Consider the following 13,423-nt stretch of genomic DNA (forward strand, 5'->3'; position numbering starts at 1 on the left):
ACACACAATTATAGCTTCTGGGCGTTAAGGCCTTTGTCAACAATAGATACACATACACATACACTCACGCAAACACAACTCGTACCCATGTCTGCAGTCTCAGGCAACTGAAACCACACTGCGAGCAGCAGCACCAGTGCATGATGGGAATGGCAACTGGGTGGGGGTAAGGAGGAGGCTGGGGCAGGGAGGGGGTGGGGATAGTATGGTGGGGGTAGCAGACACTGAAGTGCTGCAGTTTAGATGAAAGGCAGCAGAGAAGGTTGGGGGGGGGGGGGGGAAGGGGGGGGGGGGAGTAGCAGAAAGGAGAGAAATAAAAAGACTGGGTGTGGCAGTGAAATGACGGCTGTGTAGTGCTGGAATGAGAACAGGGAGGGGGCTGGATGGGTGAAGACAGTGACTAATGAAGGTTGAGGCCAGTAGGGTTACGGAAACACAGGATGTATTGCAGGAGAAGTTCCCAATTGCGAAATTCAAAAAAACGTGTTGGTGGGGAGGATCCATATGGCACAGGCTGTGAAACAGTCATTGAAGTGAGGGATATCATGATTGGCAGCATGTTCAGCAACAGGGTGGTCCACTTGTTTCTTGGCCACAGTTTTTCAGTGGCCATTCATGCGGACAGACAGCTTGTTGGTTGTCATGCCTACACAGAATGCAGCACAGTGTTTGCGGCTCAGCTTGTAAATCATGACTGGTTTCACAGGTAGCCCTGCCTTTGATGGGACAGGGGATTTAGTGACCATACTGGAGAAATGAGAAATGTCCTGCCCACTATCCTTCCCACACCTCCTACAGTAGTATTCCACCATCCACCAAAACTACACAATATACTCGTCCATCCTTACACAACCCCTGCTCTCAATCCCCTACATCATGGCTCATACCCCTGTAATATACCTAGATGCAAGACCAGTCCCACACATCCTCCTATCACCACCTACTCCAGTCCGGTCACTAATATCACCTATCCCACAAAGGCAGGGCTCCCTATGAAACCATTCACGTGACTTACAAGCTGAGCTGCAGCCCCGTGCTGCATTCTATGTAGGTATGACAACCAACATGTGTATGTGAGTCTATTGTTGATGAAGGCCTTAATGGCCGAAAGCTATGATTGTGTGCATCTTTTTCTTGTGCCTATCGCAACTCGGCATCTCCGCTATAAGGCGAGTAGCAAATTTCCTTCTCTAGTATTATTTCATTCCGTCCTGGATTCTCCATTGTTTGATTTAAAGATAAGACTGTTCAAAAGGCCGGAAAAGTTATGAAAACTATGTTTCAGTAAGTGCAGTACCTCATACATCATTTTTAAATAAAGATAAAACAACCACAGGAGAATAATACACAGATATAACTAGTTTTGATGACAAATTGAAGAAAATGTGGCCCCATTTGGCAAAGAAGAATGTGCTGTTTCACCACTACATCTACATCCATACTCCGCAAGCCACCTGACGGTGTGTGGCGGAGGGTACCTTGAGTACCTCTATCGGTTCTCCCTTCTATTCCAGTCTCGTATTGTTCGTGCAAAGAAAGATTGTCGGTATGCCTCTGTGTGGGCTCTAATCTCTCTGATTTTATCTTCATGGTCTCTTCGCGTGATATACGTAGGAGGGAGTAATATACTGCTCGACTCCTCGCTGAAAGTATGTTCCCGAAACTTCAACAAAAGCCCGTACCTAGCTACTGACCGTCTCTCCTGTAAAGTCTTCCACTGGAGTTTATCTATCATCTACGTAACGCTTTCACGATTACCAAATGATCCTGTAACGAAGCGCACTGTTCTCCGTTGGATCTTCTCTATCTCCTCTATCAACCCTATCTGGTACAGATCCCACACTGGTGAGCAGTATTCAAGCAGTGGGCGAACAAGTGTACTGTAACCTACTTCCTTTGTTTTCGGATTGCATTTCCTTAGGACTCTTCCAATGAATCTCAGTCTGGCATCTGCTTGACCGACAATCAACTTTATGTGATCATTCCATTTTAAATCACTCCTAATGCCTACTCCCAGATAATTTATGGAATTAGCTGCTTCCAGTTACTGTCCTGCTATATTATAACTAAATGATAAAGGATCTTTCTTTCTATGTATTTGCAGCACATTACACTTGTCTACATTGAGATTCAATTGCCATTCCCTGCACCATGCGTCAATTCGTTGCAAATCCTCCTGCATTTCAGTACAATTTTCCATTGTTACAACCTCTCGATATACCACAGCATCATCCACAAAAAGTCTCAGTGAATTTCCGATGTTATCCATAAGGTCATTTATTTATAATGTGAATAGCAACGGTCCTACGACACTCCCCTGCGACACATCTGAAATCACTCTTACTTCGGAAGACTTCTCTCCATTGAGAATGACATGCTGCATTCTGTTATCTAGGAACTCTTCAATCCAATCACACAATTGGTCTGATAGTCCATATGCTCTTACTTTGTTCATTAAACGACTGTGGGGAACTGTATCGAACGCCTTGCGGAAGTCAAGAAACACGGCATCTACCTGGGAATCCGTGTCTATGGCCCTCTGAGTCTCGTGGACGAGTAGTGCGAGCTGGGTTTCACACGATCCTCTTTTTCAAAACCAATGCTAATTCCTACAGAGTAGATTACTAGTCTTCAGAACAGTCATTATACTCGAACATAATACGTGTTCCAAAATTCTACAACTGATCGACGTTAGAGATATAGGTCTATAGTTCTGCCGTTCTTTTCGACATCCCTTCTTAAAAACGGGGATGACCTGTGCTCTTTTCCAATTCTTTGGAACACTACGCTCGTCTAGAGACCTACGGTACACCGCTGAAAGAAGGGAGGCAGGTTCCTTCGTGTACTCTGTGTAAAATCGAACTGGTATCCTATCAGGTCCAGCGGCCTTTCCTCTTTTGAGCGATTTTAATTGTTTCTCTATCCTCTGTCGTCTATTTCGATATCTACCATTTTGTCATCTGTGCGACAATCTAGAGAAGGAACTACAGAGCAGTCTTCCTCTGTGAAACAGCTTTGGAAAAAGACATTTAGTATTTCGGCCTTTAGTCTGTCATCCTCTGTTTCAGTACCATTTTGGTCACAGAGTATCAGGACATTTTGTTTTGATCCACCTACCGCTTTGACATAAGACCAAAATTTCTTAGGATTTTCTGCCAAGTCAGTACATAGAACTTCACTTTCGAATTCATTGAAAGCCTCTTGCATAGCCCTCCTCACATTACATTTCGCTTGGTGTAATTTTTGTTTGTCTGCAGGGGTTTGGCTATGTTTATGTTTATGTTTGCTGTGAAGTTCCCTTTGCTTCTGCAGCAGTTTTCTAACTCGGTTGTTCTTGCCCACTGATCCTCAACACTATCTGTACTTGAGACAAAACTTCTGTGTTGAGCCGTCAAGTACTCTGAAATCTGCTTTTTGTCGCTTTTGCTGAACAGAAAAATCTTCCTGCCGTTTTTAATATTTCTATTTATGGCTGAAATCATCAATGCAGTAACCACTTTATGATCACTAAGTCCATGTTCTGCGTTAACTGTTTCAAATAGTTTGGGTCTGTTTGTCACCAGAAGGTCTCATATGTTATCGACATGAGTCGGTTCTCTGTTTAACTGCTCAAGGTATTTTTCAGATAATGCACTTAAAAAGATTTCACTGGATTCTTTGTCCTTGCCACCCGTTATAAACATTTGAGTCTCCCAGTCTATATCCGGCAAATTAAAACCTCCACCCAGAACTATAACATGGTCGGGAAATCTACTCGAAATATTTTCCAAATTTTCCTTCAGGTGCTCTGCCACAACAGCTGCTGAGCCAGGGGGCCTATGGAGACATCCAATTACTATGTTTGAGCCTGCTTTAACTGTGACCCTCACCCAAATTGTTTCACATTTCAGATCTCCGTCGATTTCCTTCGATAGTATTGTACTTTTTATCGCTATGAACACGCCTCCCCCTTCACTGTCCAGCCTGTCTCTGCGGTATACATTCCAATATGAGTTTAGAATTTCAATGTGGCAGCATATAGCTCTAGAGTTGTCACCATAAAACTGCATGAATTGCGTTACAAATTGCTGCCTGTGCTGTCTCCCTGATATTTTTGTATGAAGTATTCACTTCCAGGTGAAGAGCCTGCTCAAATAGGGTAGCATTAAATCAGGTGCTTATTTTGATGAGCCTGACTTGTTTGTCAGTTGCAAACACTTCACTTCATCCACAAGAAGTGTTGAAGACCTGTCATTCAGGTATTCACTAACAAACCTTATTTCTTTACAGAACTGAACTTCCACGTATAAGAAAGCTAAGACTAATAACTTCACAAATGAGTCTTAGATATTTGGCGTTAAGCATGAAAGCAAGAGAACTTTTAGGAAAGGTTAGAAATTACATGAAATAGTTGTTGGAAGATGTTTAGTGTTCTCATTCTGAAATACCGAATGCATATAGTCAGGTAATTTGTGCATAGGGAGCTGAAACATATACACTGTTTCTAACTGTAATACTTGCTTAAGCTTTAACGTAAGATTATGCATCTTAATGTGTAGATCATGGCAGTATTTTAAATTTTTAAATGCTGTCAATAATTACATGAAATACTGAAAAACAAATTTTTGTAAGCCTTAGGCAGGCAACCTGCAACTGGGATGTGTAATGATAAACTGGTTTATTTGTTTGGTAATAATGATGTGCAAGGTTTGATTGGAAAGTTTTAAGAATGGATTTGCTACTGCTTACTGGTTTGGTGGGCATGTACACGGAGGGTGGGGAGTGAGTCATTGCCTTGTCCTCGAATGTCCTCTGACAGGAAATGGCATTTCCTTTATTCAGTTCATTGTGGCAGCTGGTTCAGTGCAGGTCTGTTAGGGTTTGTTGCCATATTCTGTCTGCGTGAAAATGGATGTAAAAACAGAGCAATGAGTTTGTGTGAAATTTTGTTTTAAAACCAGGAAATCAGCTTCTGAGATTTACGAACTATTAAAAACAGCTTTTGGAGATAACTGTATGAGCCAGTGAAATTGGTTTTGTCTGGTTGAACAGATTTAAAAATGGCCGCAAATGATTTGAAGATGAACCACGGTCCGGCTGTACTCCCACCTCAAAAACGAATTAAAATGTTGTGAAAATTCACGACTTAGTGGGCTCTGATCGTAGACTTACAATTAGGGAGATGGCTGATGAACTTTAATTAAGTTTCTATGCAGTTCAGTCAATTTTAACTGAAGATCGGAACATGCATCGAGTGCCCGCAAAATTCATTCCAGAAGTGTTGTCAAGTAGACAATACCAACGTGAAGCGTGCCAAGAACTGATTAATCGGCCTACTGATGACCCAGATTTGTTAAATAGGGTAATTACAGATGACGAATCGTGGATATATGGATATGATCCTGAAACCAAAGTGCAGTCTTTGGAGTGGAAAACTCCAGGTTCACCACGACCGAAAAAAGCACTGCAAAGTTGGTCGAAGGTGAAGACAATGTTGGTGATTTTCTTTTTTTTTTTTTTTTTTTTGTAATTTTACCAGTATTGTGCATCATGAATTTACCCCAAAGGACAGACAATTAACAAGGAATACTACAAATGTGTCCTTGAGCGTTTGTGCAAAATGGTGCGGAAGAAAAGCCTGCATTGTGGAAAGTCAGGAGTTGGGTGCTACATCGTGACAATGCTCTGGCTCATCATGTCTTCTCCATCGTTGAATTTTTGACCAAATTCAAAATTCCTGTGCTTTGACAACAGCCATATTTCCCTGATTTGGCCCCTGTGGACTTCAACCTGTTTCCTATGGAATCAGCGTGTTCAGTCACAAGGGGACTATTTTGGAGGAGATGCATCACAGTAGGATGTAAGTACCACCATTTTACAATTACAAGCCCATTCTTAAAACTTTCCAATCACATCTCGTATTTACTGCAGTTCGTAAAGTTTCTTATACGCCAGGCTCTGAGTATCAGATTGCTTTATTATGCTGAGATGGAGAACAGAATAAATTTTCTTTTAATGCTTGTTTCCTTTACTAAGACCACTTGTAAGGTCTTCCATATTATCCAAAACTGCAAGAGGACTGACAGTGTAGATTCCGTGGAGCTCCTGCTTTTCACAAATTGTAAAATTCACCGACTTTCAATGATTTACTCTCTGCTACACAAGTTTATCTCCTGAACAATTTATTTTCACAATTCATCCATGAAAAATTATGAAAAAACTGGTTTTGAGTAGATTTGTTCCCCTAGTTCGTTAATATCTAGTAACACTGTGTGGCGACCAAGTTGTACCTGTGACAGCATAATAAGTAAGTGTTCCATCTTCTGAACTACTGTTTCCTGGTACCCTTCCATAGGACATACTAAATTATTCCCTTGGAGACATGCAAACAAGCATGAAGTTCATCACTTTCTCTGGCATTCAATGTCCAAAAAAATGGAGTGGTTCAATTTACCTTCAACTAACCTGTCTGAAATGAAATATTTTGTATAGGATCTTAAAAACTTTAAAGACAAAGCCAAAACTTTCACATGCATAAAATCAATACTGCCTAATGTATAATACCATCAGCCAAGTCATCACAAGGTAATGTAGTCAATTTTTCTGCTCTGGTGATGGAAACTGACAGAAGGCTTAAACCAGAGGCTCAGACGATTCTGCGGAGATCTGGGGTGCAAATTTCTCGACCTCCGCTATCGGGTGGCGAAATGTAGGGTCCCCCTGAATAGGTTAGGCGTGAACTACATGCAGGAAGCGGCTGCAAGGGTAGTGGAGTAAGTGTGGAGTGCACATGTGGGTTTTTTAGGTTAAAGAATTCCCTCCCTAAGCCCGACAAGACGCCTCCTGAGACGTGGCAAGATAGGAGTAGGCAAAATGCAACAGAGAAAAACAATATTAATGTGCTAATAGTAAACTGCAGGAGCGTCTATAGAAAGGTCCCAGAACTGCTCTCATTAATAAACGGTCACAATCCACAAATAGTACTAGGAACAGAAAGTTGGCTGAAACCAGATGTAAACAGTAATGAAATTCTAATGGATGAAGTGTTTGCAACTGACAAACAAGTCAGGCTCATCAAAATAAGCACCTGATTTAATGCTACCCCATTTGAGCAGGCTCTTCACCTGGAAGTGAATACTTCATATGAAAATATCAGGGAGACAGCACAGGCAGCAATTTGTAACACAATCCATGCAGTTTTGTGGTAACAACTCTAGAGCTATATGCTGCCACATTGAAATTCTAAACTCGTATTGGAATGTATACCGCAGAGACAGGCTGGACAGTGAAGGGCGAGGCGTGTTTATAGCGATAAGAAGTGCAATAGTATCGAAGGAAATTTACGGAGATCCGAAATGTGAAATAATTTGGGTGAAGGTCATGGTTAAAGCAGGCTCAGACATGGTAATTGGATGTCTCTATAGGCCCCCTGGCTCAGCAGCTGTTGTAGCTGAGCACCTGAAGGATAATTCGGAAAATATTTCGAGTAGATTTCCCCACCATGTTATAGTTCTGGGTGGTGATTTTAATTTGCCGGATATAGACTGGGAGACTCAAACGTTCATAACGGGTGGCAGGGACAAAGAATCCAGTGAAGTTTTTTAAAGTGCTTTTTCTGAAAACTACCTTGAGCAGTTAGACAGAGAACCGACCCGTGGCAATAACATATTAGACCTTCTGGTGACAAACAGACCCGAACTATTTGAAACAGTTAATGCGGAACAGGAAATCAGCGATCATAAAGCGGTTACTGCATCGATGATTTCAGCTGCAAATAGAAATATTAAAAAAGGTAGGAAAATTTTTCTGTTTAGCAAAAGCGACAAAAAGCTGAATTCAGAGTACCTGATGGCTTAACACAAAAGTTTTGACTCAAGTACAGATAGTGTTGAGGACCAGTGGACAAAGTTCAAAACCATCGTACAACGTGTTAGATGAGTATGTGCCAAGCAAGATCGTAAGAGATGGAAAAGAGCCACCGTGGTACAACAACCGAGTTAGAAAACTGCTGCAGAAGCAAAGGGAACTTCACAGCAAACATAAACATAAACATAGCCAAAGCATTGCAGACAAACAAAAATTACGCGAAGCGAAATGTAGTGTGAGGAGGGCTATGTGAGAGGCATACAATGAATTCGAAAGTAAAGTTCTATGTACTGACTTGGCAGAAAATCCTAAGAAATTTTGGTCTTGTGTCAAAGTGGTAGGTGGATCAAAACAAAATGTCCTGACACTCTGTGACCAAAATGGTATTGAAACAGAGGATGACAGACTAAAGGCCGAAATACTAAATGTCTTTTTCCAAAGCTGTTTCACAGAGGAAGACTGCACTGTAGTTCCTTCTCTAGATTGTCGCACAGATGACAAAATGGTAGCTATCGAAATAGATGACAGAGGGATAGAGAAACAATTAAAATCGCTCAAAAGAGGGAAGGCCGCTAGACCTGATGGGATACCAGTTCGATTTTACACAGAGTACGCGAAGGAACTTGCCCCCCTTCTTGCAGCGGTGTACCGTAGGTCTCTAGAAGAGCGTAGTGTTCCAAAGAATTGGAAAAGGGCACAGATCATCACCATTTTCAAGAAGGGACGTCGAACAGATGTGCAGAACTATAGACCTATATCTCTAACGTCGATCAGTTGTAGAATTTTGGAACACATATTATGGTCGAGTATAATGACTTTTTTGGAGACTAGAAATCTACTCTGTAGGAATCAGCATGGGTTTCGAAAAAGATGATTGTGTGAAACCCAGCTCGCGCTATTCGTCCACGAGACTCAAGAGGGCCATAGGCATGGATTCCCAGGTAGATGCCGTGTTTCTTGACTTCCGCAAGGCGTTCGATGCAGTTCCCCACAGTCGTTTAATGAACAAAGTAAGAGCATATGGACTATCAGACCAATTGTGTGATTGGATTGAAGAGTTCCTAGATAACAGAATGCAGCATGTCATTCTCAATGGAGAGAAGTCTTCCGAAGTACGAGCGATTTCAGGTGTGCCACAGGGGAGTGTCGTAGGACCGTTGCTATTCACAATATACATAAATGACCTTGTGGATGACATCTGAAGTTCACTGAGGCTTTTTGTGGATGATGCTGTGGTATATTGAGAGGTTGTAACAATGGAAAATTGTACTGAAATGCAGGAGGATCTGCAGCGAATTGACGCACGGTGCAGGGAATGGCAATTGAATCTCAGTGTAGACAAGTGTAATGTGCTGCGAATGCATAGAAAGAAAGATCCCATACCATTTAGCTACAGTATAGCAGGTCACCAACTGGAAGCAGTTAATTCCATAAATTATCTGGGAGTAGGCATTAGGAGTGATTTAAAATGGAATGATCATATAAAGTTGATCGTCGGTAAAGCAGATGCCAGACTGAGATTCATTGGAAGAATCCTAAAGAAATGCAATCCGAAAACAAAGGAAGTAGGTTACAGTACGCTTGTTCGCCCACTGCTTGAATACTGCTCAGCAGTGTGGGATCTGTACCAGATAGGGTTGATAGAAGAGATGGAGAAGATCCAACAGAGAGCAGTGCGCTTCGTTACAGGATCATTTAGTAATCGCGAACGCATTACGGAAATGACAGATAAACTCCAGTGGAAGACTCTGCACGAGAGATGCTCAGTAGCTCAGTACAGGCTTTTGTTGAAGTTTCGAGAACATACCTTCACCGAGGAGTCAAGCAGTATATTCCTCCCTCCTACGTATATCTCGCGAAGAGACCATGAGGATAAAATCAGAGAGATTAGAGCCCAGACAGACGCATACCAACAATCCTTCTTTCCACGAACAATATGAGACTTGAATAGAAGGGAGAACCGATAGAGGTATTCAAGGTACCATCCGTCACACACCGTTAGGTGGCTTGCGGAGTATGGATGTAGATGTAGATGAAGCACACAGTGTAACTTAAGTTTCCTGACATCAATTACCTATTATCAGCTGAAAACAAAGTGTGAACTGAATAAAATCTTCTCAGTTTTCAAGCCATGCCAATTGATAAAGAGATGGTTTTATTCAGACACTGAGGACACAAAGCATGAAATGTAATTGCAGACTATGTGCACGTGCATGTGATTAGTACGGTGTTGTGAACCAAGCACAAACCACTTGACTCTAACTTGTTGATCTATCTGCTACACAGAACATTTGCACATCTATGAAGTGGCCTAAAAGGTACATACACTCATATTCTACAAAACAGGCGGCTTTACACGTTTGCAATACAGTTGATTCTGCATGTGTACAGTGTGTTGCATGGAATGGTTAATTTTGTTTGCCGTAAATCATACATGCATGAAAATTAACAAAAGTTGGCACACAATGATTGCACGCCTGCAGCACAGTTCATACATTTTAGAAAATCTACTGGATTGTTGCATATGCCCCTTAGTGTTTTCCCCTAGGTTTAATAACTACGGCACACACACAGAACAGAAGCTTTATGATAAATAACATTTTTCTTCATATTTTAAAACAGTCTACCAATGCTGGGGTAACTATTCTTTTCAGCAGCTGTTGAAATCACGTGGTTTTGAGGCAAAGAACTCGTCAAGTCGCATTTGGAGTGCATTTTCATCTGGAAAGGAAGTTCCTTGAAGGTTGTTTGATAGAGAGCAAAAAATCTGAAAAACTGAGTGCGCAAGATCAAGTGAAATGTGAGTGCGGAATGACTTCCCAATCCAACTCTTGAATACGTTTTTTCTCAGTCTAGAAGAATCTGGGTTCATGGAGTAGCATCACTTCACACAGTCTTCCTAGTCAATGTTATTGGACTGTGTCTGCAACATGTGTCAGTTGTTGACAATAAATGTTAGCAGTTATGTTACAGTTGGGAAAAGCAATTCACAGCATACCAGATGCATTTCTTGTGGATGCACACAGGTCTTTGTACAGAAAGTGGCTGCTTTGTCTGGGCTCAATCGTTTCTTTGTTTTCCTTATGTTACCATAAAGACACCATTTCTCATCAGCAGCAATGATACAGGCTATAAATGGTCAGTGTTGTCCAGGAGTAATTGATGACAAGCAAACAGAGATACACATAGGGCAACCTGCTGGTTTCTGTGATTTTGGCTTAGAGCATTCGGTACCCATACACCCAATGTATATGCAAATGTTGCATGATGGTGGAATGATCAGAGTTCATCACATTTGCCAGTTCTCTAGTACAGTGATGTGGATCATTGTGGATTAATTTGTAGTCTTCATCAAACCCCAAAGGTCTTCCTGAATGTGGAGAGTCACTAATGTCAAAACAATCCTCCTTAAAATCAGTAAACAATTTTCTTGCCATGCTCTGTCCGATGGTATTATCCCAATACAGGCAAAAATGTTTCCGGCTACCTCTGCTGCTATAATCTCTTTACTGAACTCAAACAGAACAATATGTCAGAAATGTTCTGCTTTCTCCACTTGGCACTATTTTCTAGCCTATACAGTTCCCCAGACTATCTCTAAATGACAATATGTTAACTCAAATAAAAAATGACAACACATAAACCCCCAACAACCGAAATACCAACATAGGAAAAAGTACAAACTTATACACAACATATGGCTCCGAGTACACGTTTTTATCAATATGAACATCTATTTATAATATCCAGCTCCATTTATTAGTTGCCCTCGTGCATATTGCTAATGGTGTGGTCAGCTCTTCTGCACTACAGAATTGCATATACTGTATTGTATTTTATCTAAGTTCACAAAAGAACAAAAGCTTAGGTTGGGGGAACATGGGAGAGAGAACTTGTGACTTAGGGAAATGACTGGAAGCCTAAAATTTGATACTATCTGAACTGTTTGTTGTCCTTAAGAATACAAGTCCAATATCTTAACACTGCCCCACGTCATATGTCAAGGAAGAATGGTGTTAAGTCACCAGGTGAAAGGGTAAGGAAGTTTATGAAAAAGTCATCATGATACATCAAACATGAAAGCTAAATACATACTAAAAAGTAAATAGACCATTATTATTTAAGGACAAATAATCATTCAAAGCAATACCTCTATCATTTTTTCTCTGTTCTTGGTTGGGTTCATTGGAGGTTCAGTCAGAAGAATCTTGCATTCTTTTGGGTTTATGTTCATTTTCTCTTCGCCAAATGTATAATCCCATACATGGCACATATCTTCCCAGTTCCTGTAAACAAGAAAAATATTTTCATGATGCTATGAAACCACAAACTTTGCAGCCTTGCAGCTCTTCTTACGTAACTAGTTATTGGAAGCCTCAGTATTGACCAAGTAAAACAACATATTTCTTAGCTGTAGAAAGCAATATTTTCTCATATAAAATACTCTGAGTATTACAATTCTAATACAAAATACTGACAGCTATAATTTGGATTTCAAAATATCGCCAATAACTTTTTTAAAATTTTGTTATGTTTCTTTGTTTTTACGCCAGCAGCAGTAGACGTAACTGCTTGAAATCATTTGGGCACTACAGGCCAATCAAAGAATATATTGTCAGCTCTGCAAGTCTCACTTGCTGTCCTTAATCAAAGATGTTCAAAGTGAAGAGGTTTCTCTTAGACAACTTGTTTTTTCTGTAGAAGAATTTCTATTATTGTAATGTGTAACCGATGGTGGGCAGGAATTACTAACTCATGTCTGCATTAAAAAGAAATCAGCATGTAGACATATTTATGAGTCAATTTATGACTCATTCCACACCATTTTGGTTTATAGTGCAAATGAACATGAGACAAACTATTAACAAGTGCCATTTTTTGTTCACTGTGCTAAGTTTTCAGCCTCAAGACTTCTACACTGCTGTTATTTTATCATCTTTAATTTTACTGAGTTATGCATTAATCCACAACCATATGCTGCTAAAAACAGAGTTGAACTGCTACACAACTGCAAGGAGTGTAAATATATTGATGCATAGCAACACAAACATGGTTGCTGGAAAGGAAAATTTGAAACTTATAGGAAGAAACCCCCATGAATCAGCACAAGATCATATTCTCTGTTGAATAAAAATAGTGATATTAGAAATAATACAAGAAATTGAAGAGCTTGCTTTATTTATTACTTTTGCAAATTTTATGTTTTCAATTTCTTGGGATTCACTTAAAATATTTCACTGATTTTACATTACCAATGAAAACTTTTGTCTTAAGTTACGATAAAGTATGGTACTTACTACAGGAAATTCAACAACAATTTTGAAAGACAGATAGAAAATGAGAAAAGACCAATTATAATTAAAGTAATTAAAATAAATAAAAACAATATGAAAATTTTCTTTTCTACACAGATTACTAGTCAAGCAAGGTAAGTAAGTAAATAACTCTTAAGACTTGATAAAAACGGGAAGGATGCTGTTTGGATTGTAGCTGTTATGGGGAATCTTAAATAATGTCTGAAACTCTCAGTTGGTAAAAATGTAGTCTTTGAAAGATGACGACGACAACAACAATGTAG

General features: G+C 40.3%; 1 protein-coding gene across 3 annotated transcripts in view; it reads right to left on the reverse strand.

Annotated features, from left to right (window-relative positions):
* Positions 1 to 13,423, reverse strand: part of LOC124595649 (actin-related protein 2-B) — a 66,444-nt gene that overhangs the window by 36,692 nt on the left and 16,329 nt on the right. For all 3 annotated transcript variants that reach the window (XM_047134489.1, XM_047134488.1, XM_047134487.1), the window contains one exon: positions 11,996 to 12,131. In XM_047134489.1, the coding sequence (XP_046990445.1) occupies positions 11,996 to 12,131 (136 nt within the window). The remainder of the gene's footprint in view (positions 1 to 11,995; positions 12,132 to 13,423) is intronic.

Source organism: Schistocerca americana, chromosome 2, assembly GCF_021461395.2.
Source record: "Schistocerca americana isolate TAMUIC-IGC-003095 chromosome 2, iqSchAmer2.1, whole genome shotgun sequence".
Classification (NCBI taxonomy): domain Eukaryota; kingdom Metazoa; phylum Arthropoda; class Insecta; order Orthoptera; family Acrididae; genus Schistocerca; species Schistocerca americana.